Below are 14,833 nucleotides of genomic sequence, written 5' to 3'. Positions count from 1 at the left end.
CTCGGGGGTCGACGGGGCGATGCTCACCTCCGGCTGCTCTGCGCCCGCGGCCACAGAGACCCCTAAGGACGCCTCTGGCTTTGGAGCTTGGGTTTCTTGCTCACTAGTGGAGCTGGTCTGAAAACAAAGGCAGAGAAACACTGTGGGGATAAGGGAACTCATCCTGTGGAAGTCAGAGGCTAACTGCACGTTCTTCATTTAAAAAGCGCGTTTCACTCGGGACTTGGGGTCCCAGCCCAGACTCAGTCCCACCACGGACCCCACCTCACTCACAACTGTCTTGCCTTCCCGAGACCACTGCCCTCAGCGTCCTGGGGTGGGGGCGACTGTGAGGGAGGGTTACCGCTGAGGCCTCACCCTCCAACCGCAGCCTGGTCCGCCCGCCCTCTGAGCTTGCAGGCCGTGACTCACTCTACACCCGGGAGCCCTAAGCTGAAGTGGCCACATGCTCCAGAACCTCATTTCTGGGACCGAGAATAAATTCTAACATTGAAAAGGGCTGTGGACCTATGACCAGAAGGAGGAATTTCCCTTTAAGTTCCATGACACAGGGAAGCAATGCTTGGTTCTAAGAATTCAAGACTCTCAAATTACTTTTACAAGCTGAAGCTAAAGCCACATTCTAAAACCACCTACAGATAACCTCAGGAGTGCTCCCGACTTGAACACTCCCTCGTCACCAGCAACCGTGTTTTACAAACACACACAATTTACATAGCATTGTCAACAGGTGACCCAGGGTAGCTGGGCAGGTAGTTCCACACCGAACTCCCATCGAACCACATCAGAGAAACACTTTCCACTGGCTCGAACTAACCAGGCTGCTGCCTAAGGAGCCAAACTCACAGGGAAGGCAGGGGGCACACAGAGACACACGCACGACTACGTGCTGTGGTGTGTAAATCCTAAGCACACTCGTCAGGGAAAGGCCAGATCCATTAGGCACAGGTATAAGCGACTTCCCCCATAAACGAGGTATACAAATGAGTTTTTAGATAAATGCATTTTTAGATAAACGAAGGGAAAAAGAACATTTCGTAATTTAACTGCAGCCAAGGAACAGCCCCGCTAGTTTCATTTGGCCGGACAATTAACCGAAAGGGTGCAGACGGGATGGGGAGGGGTCCGCACTCGGAGGCGATGAGCACGGGCCCCGCGCCGGCAGTGACTAACTTCTTCCCAAGAGGCTGGCAGAGAGGACATGTGGGAGGAGACGGAGCCTTGCTTGTGACAGACGGGAGGAACGAAAACCAGCATTCCCACCCGATATAAACCTCCAGGAAAACCTACTGATTCAGTGCTGTGGCCAGCATTTTAGTGTAAACCACAGCTTCGCACGGGGAAGGCAGACCAGGAGCTTCTATCAGAAGATTCTCAGGTCTGCAAACCCTCCTAACACACCCGACTCTGACCAAGGAGTTTTTCATCAGTAACTGTTCTTCCTACTTAAGTCACGGGCTAGCGAGGGACAAAAATTAAACGTGAAAAACAGCAGGAATGCTGGCTACAGGGGATGGGGTCTCAGATCACGCGCAGCCTGCCACTCCGGCCGCCCCCTGTGACAGAAGGGACGCGCTAGAGGCCACCTGGCCCGTGGCCTGCCGCCGTCCACGAGCTCTAGAGAAAAGCCACCCCATCCTGGCCACAACCCGAGTCTCAGCCTCTCGGGAGTCTGTGTCTGGCCCTGCAGTGCTGGGAGGAGGCAGGGGGCTGCCCACCAGCCTGTGTCTGGAAGAGCCGCCAGCGTGAACAGTTACATGTATTTGCTTCTTAAAAACTGAGGACTTAAGGGAAAAGGCAGCATCACACATTCGATAAAAACCCCTCTTGACAGGTGAATGTAAATAGGTGGGTGCCCAGAACGCTGAGAGCAACACAGATCTGCTTTGGTTTTGTAACAACTGGTCTAGGCTAGGATCACGGTGGTCCGCTAACCTGCAGATGACCACTGGTGCCTCCTGAGTCCCTCTGGGGCAGGTCCGCAGACACCACCTCCACCTGAGGGCCAAGAAGCTTAGCATCCCCAGTGCTGAGCCAAGTGGCCTCCACTCGCAGGAAGAACACACCATCTCCGGTATAGAGTTCATGTCAAAACTTCCAACCCATGTCTAATCGAGAGGAAAAGTGGAGGACAATCTACAAGACAACCGGTTTGGACACTACAAAAATATCAGGTTATAAAGAGGGGGTGGGGGGCGCGACTCCAGGTGGAAGGAGACCAGAGAGGCGCTGGCTCCTGGGCAGAGGGGGCGGCCTGTGCTCAGTGACCTCAGCAAAGAAGCACCGGGCAGTTTGGTGTCTGGGGGTCCCGAAGCTCGTGCTCAAAAAGCTCCGTGTGTACAGAGAGAGGGAGAAAGCAAGGGGCAGATCGCCAGGCGGGAGGCACGTGTGTGTTCACCGTGCTGCCTTCCGCCTTCCTGCAGGTCTACAGTGTTCTGGTAAAAAGGAAACAAAAGCAACGACAAACACATCGGGGGCCCGTTAGTGAGACCTGCCGTCGCGATGTTCACCGGCTTGTCTCAGGGGTGGCCAGGAGGGGTCCACCCTGCAGTTTGGAGGAAGGAGGACCGACTGCCCCGCCTCCAAGGGGTGCCGTGAAGAGCCTCAGCGGCCGAGAAGGATGGGCCCAGCCGCTCCCAGGAGCTGCTTCCCGCGTCACGGGGGCTCTGGCCGCCTCTGGTGCGGTCACCCAGAGCGGAGGCGCTGAGCTGCACCACCAGGACCTCAACAGGGGGCCCGGAGCCGGGCTGTTCTTCCATACCACCCACCCCACCCATCGGCGAGTCTGCACAGAAGCCCCTGAAGGGGTAACGTGACCAGCTGCAGGGGGAGAATGTGTATTTTAAAAACTGTCTGAAACACTCACTGCCCAGGCGGAGGCTGGCGGGGGTCTCTTTCCTGAAGGTGCCAAGCACTTCCTTCACCCCATGTGATTTGAGGAAGTGGGAACACTTCTCTGGGTGCACTTCACGTACCTTAACTGTCTCAAACTGTCACATGTTAACTTACTGGTACGTTTTGTGGTCACAGGTAGCCAAACCAAATTAAACTATTAATATTTCTAGTTTATCATAAATTCATTTGTCACTTAAAAAAATACTTACTCTAAATGTCAGATCATGTGCAAGAGGTGCAGTGTTGAAATACTCAAAAATAGAATCCTGAAAATCTGGAAGTTTGAGTCCTGTAAGAATAAAACGAGACTTGTCAAGGTACAAAATTTAAGACTGTTTCTTAAGCTTTATGGGAAGAATCAGTATCATCAAGATAGCAATGCTCTGTAAGTGAACTGACAAATCTGATGCGATTACAGTAAAAATACCATTAAACTTGCCCCAGAGCTGGACATCTGGAGTAACCAAGGAAGACTACCTGGCAAAAAGGTGGTAGGAAGACTACCTACCACCCCTCTAAAAATTAGGGGGTGGTAGGGGAGGAGACCTACCAAATACTGACGCAGATTCACTGAAGCACATGTTCTAATTAGAAGCATGGGTCCTGCCCGTGGACAATGAACAAGGTAGAAACCCAGAAACAGCCCTCAGCCCCCATGGCAACTCATCTCATCTACGGTGAGACTGACATCTGAAGTCAGCATCGAGAGGAACTTTTTAATGACTGGCATCAGACAGCTAACAAGTCTCAGAAAAAAAGACAGAATGGGTCCTCCTCAAACTGTATGTCACAGTAACTTCCCAATGGGTCAGTAATCTAAATTTTAAAAATGAAGTCACAGAAGTATCTGAAGAAAACATGGGTGAATTACTTGAACAACTGGGGATTTGGGGAATATTTCCCTATGACTTAAAATAGGGGAAAAAACTAACAAATCTGACACATAAAAATTAAAATAGCAAAACAAAATGAAAACGATAACAAAAAAACACCTAATGCTTGGCAAAAAAAAAAAAATCGGGCTTCCCTGGTGGCTCAGTGGTAAACAATCTGCCTGCAGACGCAAGACGCACGGGTGTGATCCCTGATCCAGGAAGATCCCACTGGCCGAGGGGCAGTTAAGTCTGTGCGCCACGACTACTGAGCTCTGTGCTCTAGAGCCCAAGGACCGCAGCAAGGGAAGGCCACACGCCCTAGAACCCTCGCTCTGCCGTGAGAGAGGCCACAGCGATGAGAAGCCCACCCCAGGGGCTCCTGCAGCAACGAAGACCCAGCACAGCCAAGGATAGATAAAATAAAAAAAAAAAAAATAAGCCAAGGAAAAAGACAAAAAGACAAACTAAGATTATTTGCAACTTTTGTCAAACAAAAGACTCTAGCCCTCAACATATAAACAGCTTCTAAGAATTAAGAAAAAGCCACAGTCTGAACTTTTACAAATGGGTAGAAAATACCAATCTATAAACCACAGAGTGAGGTACAAACTGCCCTCAAACACATGAAAAGATGCGCAACCTTGCTCGTAAGAAATGTGAATGTGGTGCCACTTCTCACCGGCTCCAAGCGAGGTCACCCCTGGTGGGTGAGGCTGCAGGGCAGGAACCCCCGCCTGCCCTGTGCCAGGGACACAAACCCACAGCCCAGGAGCAGAACCCAGAGCCGGCACGGCTGAGCCTGATTGTGCGCACGCTCCCCCTCCACCAGCAGCCCTGCAGCAAATGTCGCACGCACGCGGCACGCCCCGCCGCAGGGGACTGGAGCAGCAGGACTCCCAGCGGGTACTGTGCCGAGCCGGCTGCATGAAGACCCGGGCCGCCAGCCAAGGGTCGTGGCCTCGCCCGAGCACAGGTCAGGGCAGGCCAGGCCTCTGTGAGGCCTAATGATACAGACACAGGCACCTGCTTTATATTTTCAACATGGAACAAAGGGAAGAATACACCGAAAACTGTGGCTGCCTTTTTGGGAAGGCATCTTTGGACATACCCTATTTCAGAATTTGGGCTTTGGGATTAGGGTAAGCGCTTTCCTTATAGAACTAAAAACCATTAAAATTGAAAGAAATTAAATCTAAAATAAAACCATTTCATTAAAAAAGGTTTATATGTAAACAATTCAGAAGCTTATGATACTAATTTACCAGTATCTGCTCTAAACTTTTCTTCCATCTTCTTCTTCAAAATTTCCATTTCTTCTAGTAGTTCTCTATTTTTGGCTTCAGAATCCTTTAGTTTGCTAAAATACAAAATAAAAGGCTTTAAGTGCCCTGAGCTCAGGTCATCTCTGTGCTGGTTCAGAGTGTCAAAGTAGGCAGGTTGGTAGGAAGGGGGTGTGTGTGTGTGTTGGGGGGGTTGCTTCTCCCAGGCGTCTGGGAAAGCACCCAGACCCACTGGACAGACACTCAAGCCCACTCTCAGCATCAGCTGCTGCTCACTGCGTCATGGATCATACACGAGCTTCACTTAAAAAGTCACAGTTTACAAAGTGTATCTCATGAGGCCCTAATGGAGTCCCCGACGGCCCCACCTCTGAGGACGCACGGCTCAGTCACTCAGCTGTCAGGCCCCAGGCGTCTTCCCTGGAATGAGTGCAACAGTGGGCCGCACCGAAGAGCCGCACCACTGCACGCACAGCGGGGCCTCTGCTCCCAGCGCGGCGAGGACGGGCCAGCACCGGGCCCAGGGGACCCCGGCGGGGAGGCAGGCAGCAAGCCTCGCTCAGAGCCCTGTGGTGATCACGGTGACGCCAGGGGAACCAGTCACCGCCCACCCCTCACCCCGCTCTGTGAGGCCTCACAGGGATGCTGGAAGGGTCATGTGTTTTCACAGTAATGGTCTCACAGCAGCTCCAAGCAGAGGCAGTATATTTAAACAGCAGCTGTTACCACCATCAGTTTTTCAGCCCCAAACTGACACGATTTCCTGTCAGTGACACCATCACTTCCAGGTCCCCCCCATGAAGACGTGTCAGGGCTTGGCCAACCACGTGGACAGGTCCACCGCAGGCAGGTCGGCCCAGCTTTCTTAAGGCTGCAGCTCATTACAGATCCTGAGGGAACAGAACAGAACCCACAGACGGCAGGCTCTCATCAAACGTCTGCTGAACTCACTACCTTGTCAAACAGTGTTTTCTATGACTGCTTGAAGGTGGGGAAAAATTCTGAATATTTTAGTGTGTTGATTTTAGCTTTTAAAGGAAAAAACGCTAAGCTGAAGAGGTGGACAGGAAGGCCAGAGAGGTGTCCATGGATATGTGGGTCCTGTCACCCAGCTCAGGGCGGCAAGCACCCTGTTCACACTCAGAAAGAGACACAGACGCTTCAAAACTGCAGACTCACACACGCTCATTCTGTCCTGAAAACCCTGCACATGCTCATCCGTGCCCCAGGCCTGAGCACCGAGCGCCAGGAACAGCACTCTGCTCGTCCCAACAGCCCCGGGTTGGCAGGCACCTTTCAAAGGAGAGGTTCACGTCCTTGACCTTCCTCAGCTCCTCCTGCACAAGCTGCTTGGCCCGGATCTCCGCTTCCAGGGCCGACTGCAGTTCCAGCCGTGCAGACATGTCCAGCTTCTGACTGCGGCGAACTTTCCAGAGCGGGTCCTGCAGAGGTGGTTTCAGATGTTAAAACACATTCTGAACCAACTCACTCCTTTAACAACATTAACGCTAACAGGCAATTTATCTTCTTTGAATCTTAAGACTTTATTATATTTAAATATTAACTCTCGGATGTTATTAAATTCCATGGGACCCAATTTTAGTTTTGGTATTTTGTAAGTTCTTTCTTAGAGATCTTCTAAAGAATAAAATTTACTTTCTTAAAAATAAAACTGAGCTGATAGGGTAATTTCTCTACATGGTCCCAGTACACTCTTTTACCAATTTAAGCTATATTCTAGGATCAGAGTTATTCTTATTTTTCTACCTCTTGAAACATCGTGCCCTGTTATCATCTTAGTAATTACATCATTAAAAGACTAAAATAATAAGAGAAAGGAAGCGCGATGGGATGAACTGAAGGATGAAGCTACAGGGAAATAAACCAGTTGAGGACAGCTTCTTTCTTATTGAGACTCCAGATGTATTTCACTGACTTTCAAGAGTATAAGAGAAATCTGGAGAGACTGTCTTGGTAGGCTTTTATTTGCGTTTTCACTGAAAACAGTTAAGAATTTTTCATTTTTCCACCGTAGGAGTAAAGAGGAGACGGGGGTGTGGGGAGCACGTGGGGCGCCACCTACTGGCAACGAAGGGACCAGCCACAGGGAGGCTCAGGTGAGCAGACCCAGGAGGAAGCAGGTAACACTTCCAAGGATGGAGCAGCGAGCTGCGCGGTGCTGGAGCAGCGAGCGGCCGAGAGGAGATACCCCACGTCCAAGGTCACAGAAACCCCAGTAATATGGTAGGGCGCTGAGAGGGCATCAGAGGGCAGACAGAAACCACAATCACAGAGAACTAACCAATCTGATCACAAGGACCACAGCCTTGTCTAACTCAATGAAACTATGAGCCATGCCATGTAGGGCCACCCAAGATCGATGGGTCACGGTGGAGAGTTCTGACAAAATGTGGTCCACCAGAGAAGGGAATGGCAAACCACTTCAGTATTCTTGCCTTGAGAACCCCATGAACAGTATGAAAAGGCAAAAAGATAGGACACTGAAAGATGAACTCCCCAGGTCAGCAGGTGCCCAAATGCTACTGGAGATCAATGGAGAAATAACTCCAGTAAGAATGAAAAGACGGAGCCAAAGCAAAAACAACACCCAGTTGTGGATGTGACTGGTGACGGAAGCAAGGTCTGATGCTGTAAAGAGCAATATTGCATAGGAACCTGGAATGTCAGGTCCATGAATCCAGGCAAATTGGAAGTGGTCAAACAGGAGACAAGAAGAGTGAATGTCGACATTTTAGGAAGCAGCGAAATAAAATGGACTGGAATGGGTGACTTTAACTCAGAAGACCATCATATCTACTACTGCGGGCAGGAATCCCTCAGAAGAAATGGAGTAGGCATCATAGTCAACAAGAGAGTCCGAAATGCAGTACTTGGATGTAATCTCAAAAACACCACCACCCTTATGGCAGAAAGCAAAGAACTAAAGAGCCTCTTGATGAAAGTGAAAGAGGAGAGTGAAAAAGTTGACTTAAAGCTCAACAGTCAGAAAACTAAGATCATGGCATCTGGTCCCATCACTTCATGGGAAATAGATGGGGAAACAGTGATAACAGTGTCAGACTTTATTTTTGGGGGCTCCAAAATCACTGCAGATGGTGACTGCAGCCATGAAATTAAAAGATGCTTACTCCTTGGAAGGAGAGTTATGACCAACCTAGACAGCATATTAAAAAGCAGAAACATTACTTTGCCAACAAAGGTCCGTCTAGTCAAGGCTATGGTTTTTCCAATAGTCATGTATGGATGTGAGAATTGGACTATAAAGAAAGCTGAGTGTCGAAGAATTGATGCTTTTGAACTGTGGTGTTGGAGACGACTCTTGAGAGTCTCTTGGACTGCAAGGAGATCCAACCAGTCCATCCTAAAGGAGATCAGCCCTGGGATTTCTTTGGAAGGAATGATGCTAAAGCTGAAACTCCAGTACTTTGGCCACCTCATGCAAAGAGTTGACTCATTGGAAAAGACCCTGATGCTGGGAGGGATTGGAGGCAGGAGGAGAAGGGGACGAGTGGATGAGATGGCTGGATGGCATCACCGACTCGATGGACATGAGTTTGGGTGAACTCCAGGAGTTGGTGATGGACAGGGAGGCCTGGTGTGCTGCGATTCATGGGGTCGCAAAGAGTTGGACACGACTAAGCGACTGAACTGAACTGAATTTGTAAACATGATGGCAAGAAAAAAGTAGAAATGAGGAACATAAACTGCTTATTCTAATCGGTGTTTATAAATGTAAATACGAAAATGCTTCCAATCACAAAGAACACAGCTGTTTTTTTCCTTCAATAAGATCATGAACCGTCAATGTTTTCCAAAGTATTGTGTTTTGATGATGGAAGCGTGAGAAGAGTGAGAGGTGAGGACGCGCTGGAACCCGTCTGGGAGGGACTCCCAAGGTTCTGGGTCTACAGGCCGGGTGTGCTGCGGGTTCTGTGTGCTGGGACAGGCAGCTCAGTCTCCCTGGCCCCCGCCTCAAACCAGAACATGGAATAAAACTGTGGGTCCACAAAGTTTAATTCTAGCTGGAATTCTAATGAGGTTGTTCCTCTTTCCCTGCACTCTTACTCTGCGATTCTCACACTCGCATGTTTAACAAGGGGGACAGAGGAGAGGGACCAGCACCAGCAGCCTGGCGCTGGCCACACTCTGGGCTCACAGAGTCACACGGGCCACCGGACACCGGATCATCACACTGACGAAGCACCCGCTACAAGGGCACTGCTGCTGCCGAGTCGCTCAGTCGTGTCCGACTCTGTGCCACCCCATGGACTGCAGCCCACCAGGCTCCCCCGTCCCTGGGATTCTCCAGGCAAGAGCACTGGAGTGGGTTGCCATTTCCTTCTCCAATGCATGAAAGTGAAAAGTGAAAGTGAAGTCGCTCAGTCGTGTCCGACTCTTAGCGACCCCATGGACTGCAGCCCACCAGGCTCTGTCCATGGGATTTGCCAGGCAAAGTACTGGAGTGGGGTGCCATTGCCTTCTCCATACAAGGGCAGAGTCCCATGCTAACTTAAGCCTGCTAACTCAACAGGGATTTGCTAGACAAATGAATGGTGGGGAAGCAATCTGTGATCCCCTGACAACTGACAAGGTGCTGGCTGCAGGCAGTAACGAATCCGCCTGCCAACGCAGGGGACATGGCTTTGACCCCCGGTCTGGGAAGACCCCACCTGCCGCGGAGCAGCTAAGCCTGTGCACCACCACTACTGACGCCTGTGTGCTCGCAGCCCGTGCTCCACAGGAGACCTGCCCAGCGAGAGGCCACGCACCGCAACTAGAGAGCAGCCCGTGCCGCCACTGAGACCCCACACAGCCATCGATTCCTAAATTAGAAAAGACGCAGGCCTCACAGGAGCCTCTGATGTCACTGAACTCACACTAAGGTGGAGCCACTGACAGTCACAAAGCAACACAGACGCGGCTTCCAGACCCAGACCTACCAGCGTCCTCGACCCCAGACTGGAGCTCCGCAGCGTCTCGAGCTCTTCGGTCATCTTAGAGGCCAGGGCCTGGAGGTAACCCCGGGCGTCCTTCTCGTCGCTGACCCTAGAGGGGAAAGGGCCGTCCTGTGAGCGAGCACTGCCTGCTGTCCCTCCTCAAGACATGGAGGCTCAGCACCTCACCACCCAGGCACCGTGACCGCTGACCCCTGGTCAGGACAGTCCCAGCTCACTCTCTGGGCTCCTGGAAGCTCTGCTCCATCGCCACATGCGGGGCCAGCCCGACCCACACCGTGGGCCACGTGGGGTGCTGCCTCCCACTTGCAGTCCCACGTCACGGTCACAGGACTGAACTCCTGCCCCCGGATGTTACCGATTTGGGGGAGACGAGGTGAACTGGGTACCGAGCCCGCAGAGGAGCAGCGTGAGGTGTGGAGGCGGGGGAGGTGGCTGGGGAACCGTGACCAGGCCCTCGGGCACGTACCACTGGATGATTTCCGCAATCTGGGCCTCCCAGTGGGCGACCGACTCCTTCTTGGCTGCCAGATCCTGCAGCTCATCCTCCAACTGCCTATTCTGAGCCGTGAGCTTGTCCACAAAGGAGCAGAGCTGGCGGGAAACGGTCAGGACACACGATTCATTACTCGTTTACACATGACGTCAGCACCGCAAAACTGCAGGCTCTTTTGAAAGGTTTTCACATTTTCATTCACCATTATGAGGGTTTGTCAACCTAACTTCCAATGTGGGGTTCCTGGCCATATGTAACTTAAGCCCTGCTTCAACAGAAATGTGAGTGTCAAAGTGATCAGAGCTAGTGGTTACAGATAATCAGCAGCTTGTAACTAAATGAAGACATCCCACTTTGAAGACTAAACATATTCCATCATTTAGAAATTAAGTTACTTAAAACCCCAACTTCTAAGACTCAAGAGTGAAAAGAATGGCAGCTTCCACAGAGCGACACTCAGCCCTTCGATCACCTTCTCGTTCTCGGCAGTCAGCTTCTTGTTCTCCTCGAACAGCATCGCCCTCTCCCGCTCGTACTTATCCCTGATGGTGCCCACGGCCTCCTCCATCTCGCTGTGCCTGAGGACGCAGGACAGGCGTCAGGGCCCCCGGCCGCGGCGCGCCCCCGGCCCTGCCCCCACGCGCACACTCACCGCTCTCGCCGGGACTTCTCCAGCTTGTCCTTCAGCACCATCACCTCTTTCTGCAGGGCCAGCTGCTGGCTTTCGGAGTCGTGCACCTCCTTCTTCACGTTCTTCACCTCCAGCACGTGGGAGGCCTCGCGTCTCACCAGCTCCTCTTCATAAAACAGGACTTTCTTCTCGAGCTCAGATTTTATCTTGGAAATCTCCTGCTGATGTTCTAGGGCGGCACCTGGCCCACGGCCCCCCTGCTTCATCTGAGGACAAAGGTTGGGACAGATCAGAAATCTCTGCATCCTCCTCTAGGGCCCCGCCTCACCCCACCCACAGCAGACACAGTAAGGCTCCCGACGGCACGCACTGATCCTTCCCACGGCTGCAGGGCAGGCTTTGCGGGGGTGGGGGGTTCTGCCCTGGAAAGGTTGAGTCCAGATTTGCCTGGGACCCCAAGGCCCTGCTCACACTCTGACGTGAGTGGCCCTCAAGGTCTCCTCATGTGGTCTGTTCATTCACACCAGAGGATTCTCTGGAGGGCCCTGAGTCAGGCACCTCCCGCTGACAGGGTCACACAGGGTTTCTGCTGTCATGGGTGGTGACGTGGGCACTGAGCTGTCAGGCTAGGAGGGTCATAGGGGTGAGGGGGTGAGGAGAGCGGGGTGGGGGGCGAGCTGCACGAGGCTGGACAACAGGAGGGCATCGGGGAGGCTGGAAGGTGGGGTCGGGGTTATTCGAGAGCGCAGGAAGCCATCAGCGGCCAGTAGAGGCGTGACGGGCTCTGACTCTGGAGTGACACGCTGCCTGGAGAGGACAGACTACAGAGGTGAAGAGAGGGACCGGGAGACGCAGTCACGGCACCAAGTCTAGGCGAAGGGCCAGCTATGAGACGGAGGAGACTGCTGTCTCCATCGCACAGATGAGGAGAAAGGCTCAGAAAGTGGAGGCCCGTATCTGAGGTCTCTCAGCTAACAGGGAGCTCCTACAGCCCCACCCCACCTCAGCCCCCTGCGGACAACCAGCAGGACATGGGCTGTGAGGAGCCCTTCCAGAATGACCTGCACTGAATTCACAGACCAAGACACAGAGAAAGCAAGAGGTGTCAGTGTACGAGGGCTGGTTCTATGAGGTCAAGTGAAGGATCTGGTTCTGAAAAGCGAAAAGCTCCCACGAGCTTCCACGTCGGGATCCCGGGACTCCCACCCACCGGCTGCCAAGGACCACGGCCTGCCCCGCTCCCTCGGTGAGGAGAGACTCGCAGCGCTACCTTGAGGGCCTCGAGCTCGCTCTCCATTTGCTTGGAAAAGTTCTCACTGTGCTCCCGCAGCTTGCGCTCCTTGGAGGCCTCGGCCACCGCGTCCTCGAGCTGCACCTCCAGCTGAGGAGGGAGAGAGCGCTGCTTACCGCAACCCGCCAGGCCCACCGTGGCTGGAGCCCTCCTGGGGATGCAGTCCCAGGGAACCGAGTCTCCAGAAAGCTTCCTGATTTTTCACGCTCCCTCAGATTCCATCACAAGTTAATGGCTGAGAAATACACGTTGGGACTTAACTAGAATGGCTGGTTAGCTTAAATTCTAATTTAAACAGATACACTGAAACTGAATTTCAAGAAAAGATACAAGTTTGTGAAAACAAGGATTTCTGATGCCTGCAGAACACAGATTCATTGTCCAAAGGGGAGATTCCAAACACACACCAGCGTGGAGAGAGTAAGGAGGTCTGTGTACCATGACCCTGCCTCAAGCTGAGCACCCCGGGCCCAGCTGCTTTGGCTGCAGGGCTACCCCCAGAACCAGAAGGGCTGTGCCCAACCAGGGGTTCACTGAAGAGAGCTGTGGTTGGCTGTAATTATTAACACAAGTGTCCTGGGGTTCCACAACCAACTGTCTAAGAAGAAAGCACAGCCATCTTGAGGCCAAAGGACAAAGAGCCCTGAACATGAATGAACAGAACAGGTATCTCCAGGCCCTCCTGGCAGTGTACTGAGGGAACCCCAACAAATTTATAGGTAGGGCTGAAGGAAATATGCTGCCTGTTAAGAGCAGAACATATCGAACCTTCTAGGATAGCAGTTCTCAAAGTGGGGTCCTGAGGCCCTTGAGGATCTGCAAGGCCCTCTTCCTCTAATTCCCTATCTTAGGAGCTAGGTTTTCTTCATGTAAATTATACAGCAAAGGTTATCACTATAGACAACACAGAAACACATATGAGAATCTGGGTGCTTTCTACTAAATCAGACATTAAAGAAATGCACAAAAATGATCATGGCATCCAGTCCCATCACTTCATGGCAAATAGATGGGGAAACAATGGAAACAGTGAGAGACTTTTATTTTCTTGGGCTCCAAAAATCACTGCAGATGGTGACTGCAGCCATGAAGTTAAAAGATGCTTGCTCCTTGGAAAAAAAGCTATTAAGAACCTAGACAGCATATTAAAAAGCAGAGACATTCTTTTGTCGACAAAGGTCTGTCTAGTCAAAGCTGTGGTTTTTCCAGTGGTCGTGTATGGATGTGAGCTGGACCATAAAGAAAGCTGAGCACTGAAGAATTGATGCTTTTGTGGTGTTGGAGACTATCGAGAGTCCCATGGACTGCAAGGAGATCCAACCAGTCAGTCCTAAAGATCAGTCCTGAACGTTCACTGCAAAGACTGATGCTGAAGCTGAAACTCCAATACTTTGGCCACCTGATGCGAAGTACTGACTTCTTGGAAAAGACCCTGATGCTGGGAAAGATTAAAGGCAGGAGGAGAAGGAGATAACAGAGGATGAGATGGTTGAATGGTATCACCGATGGACATGAGTTTAAGCAAGTTCCTGGAGTTAGTGATGGACAGGGAAGCCTGGTGTGCTGCAGTCCATGAGGTCGCAAAGAGTCAGATACGACTGAACGACTGAAATGAACTGAACTGAATCCGTCTGTGGTTATGTGAACATTTTTCAGTTTTAACTTCTAAGTTGTTAAACATTAAGGCCTGTAACCAAATACACATAAGCTCCCTGGGGCCTTGGTGACCTTCTGAGTGTCGAGGGTCCCAGAGTCAGTCTCGGTCCCTGGGCTGAGAGGGGCCCTCCACCCGCTTCTAGCCTTCAGTTCTTGGAAGCCATGCCACATCACGTCACGGCATGTTTCTATGGTACTTCTGGGGCACAAGCCTCTACTTTACTTTAAAACTTTACTACTACAGAGACCTGTTTTAAGAATTTCACAAATGTATGTATGTATCTTGTACTACTACAAGATAAACACTTGGCAGAGAAACTTACTTGGCTTCACATGAAATTTAAGATCCATTTTACTTCCCAGTGATTTACGGGATGCAGTCCAAGCTCTCAAAGCCACCTTACCGGGACCCTCCAGACACCCCATCAACACAGCCCGACGCCGCGAGGCGCTACCTCCTTCCGGCCCTTGTCGGCCCTGCGGACCTCCTGCCGCAGCGCGTCCATCTTCCGCACGGCCGCCTCCATCTCCTCCTCTCGGTCCCGCAGCTGCCGTGACACCTTCTGCTTCTGGGAGCGCAGCTCGGCCATGCGTTCGTTGAGCTCCGAGAACTCCTGCAGGGCCAGCTTCCGCTGCTGGTGGGCGTCTTTCAGCTCTCGGGCCTGGGACTTCACCGCTCGGAGCCTCGATCAATTGCTGAACACAAGGAGTTACAGGCTGTTTACATTTGCCT

The 14,833-nt window shown here is 51.8% G+C and overlaps 1 protein-coding gene across 1 annotated transcript in view; it reads right to left on the bottom strand.

The window, feature by feature from the left end:
• The window catches only part of CDC42BPB (CDC42 binding protein kinase beta (DMPK-like)), a 56,640-nt gene that overhangs the window by 14,629 nt on the left and 27,178 nt on the right, over positions 1–14,833 (bottom strand). The window contains exons 13-21 of the mRNA XM_010851414.1: positions 12,424–12,534; positions 11,175–11,419; positions 10,995–11,100; positions 10,496–10,620; positions 10,012–10,117; positions 6,344–6,492; positions 5,033–5,127; positions 3,105–3,184; positions 28–117 (exon numbers count right to left, since the gene is read on the bottom strand). Coding sequence (XP_010849716.1) covers positions 28–117; positions 3,105–3,184; positions 5,033–5,127; positions 6,344–6,492; positions 10,012–10,117; positions 10,496–10,620; positions 10,995–11,100; positions 11,175–11,419; positions 12,424–12,534 — 1,107 coding nt within the window. The remainder of the gene's footprint in view (positions 1–27; positions 118–3,104; positions 3,185–5,032; positions 5,128–6,343; positions 6,493–10,011; positions 10,118–10,495; positions 10,621–10,994; positions 11,101–11,174; positions 11,420–12,423; positions 12,535–14,833) is intronic.

Source organism: Bison bison, unplaced genomic scaffold, assembly GCF_000754665.1.
Source record: "Bison bison bison isolate TAMUID 2011002044 unplaced genomic scaffold, Bison_UMD1.0 scf7180017864302, whole genome shotgun sequence".
Classification (NCBI taxonomy): domain Eukaryota; kingdom Metazoa; phylum Chordata; class Mammalia; order Artiodactyla; family Bovidae; genus Bison; species Bison bison.
The sequence above is the reverse complement of the archived record's forward strand: the minus strand, read 5'-3'. Positions and strand labels throughout refer to the sequence as shown.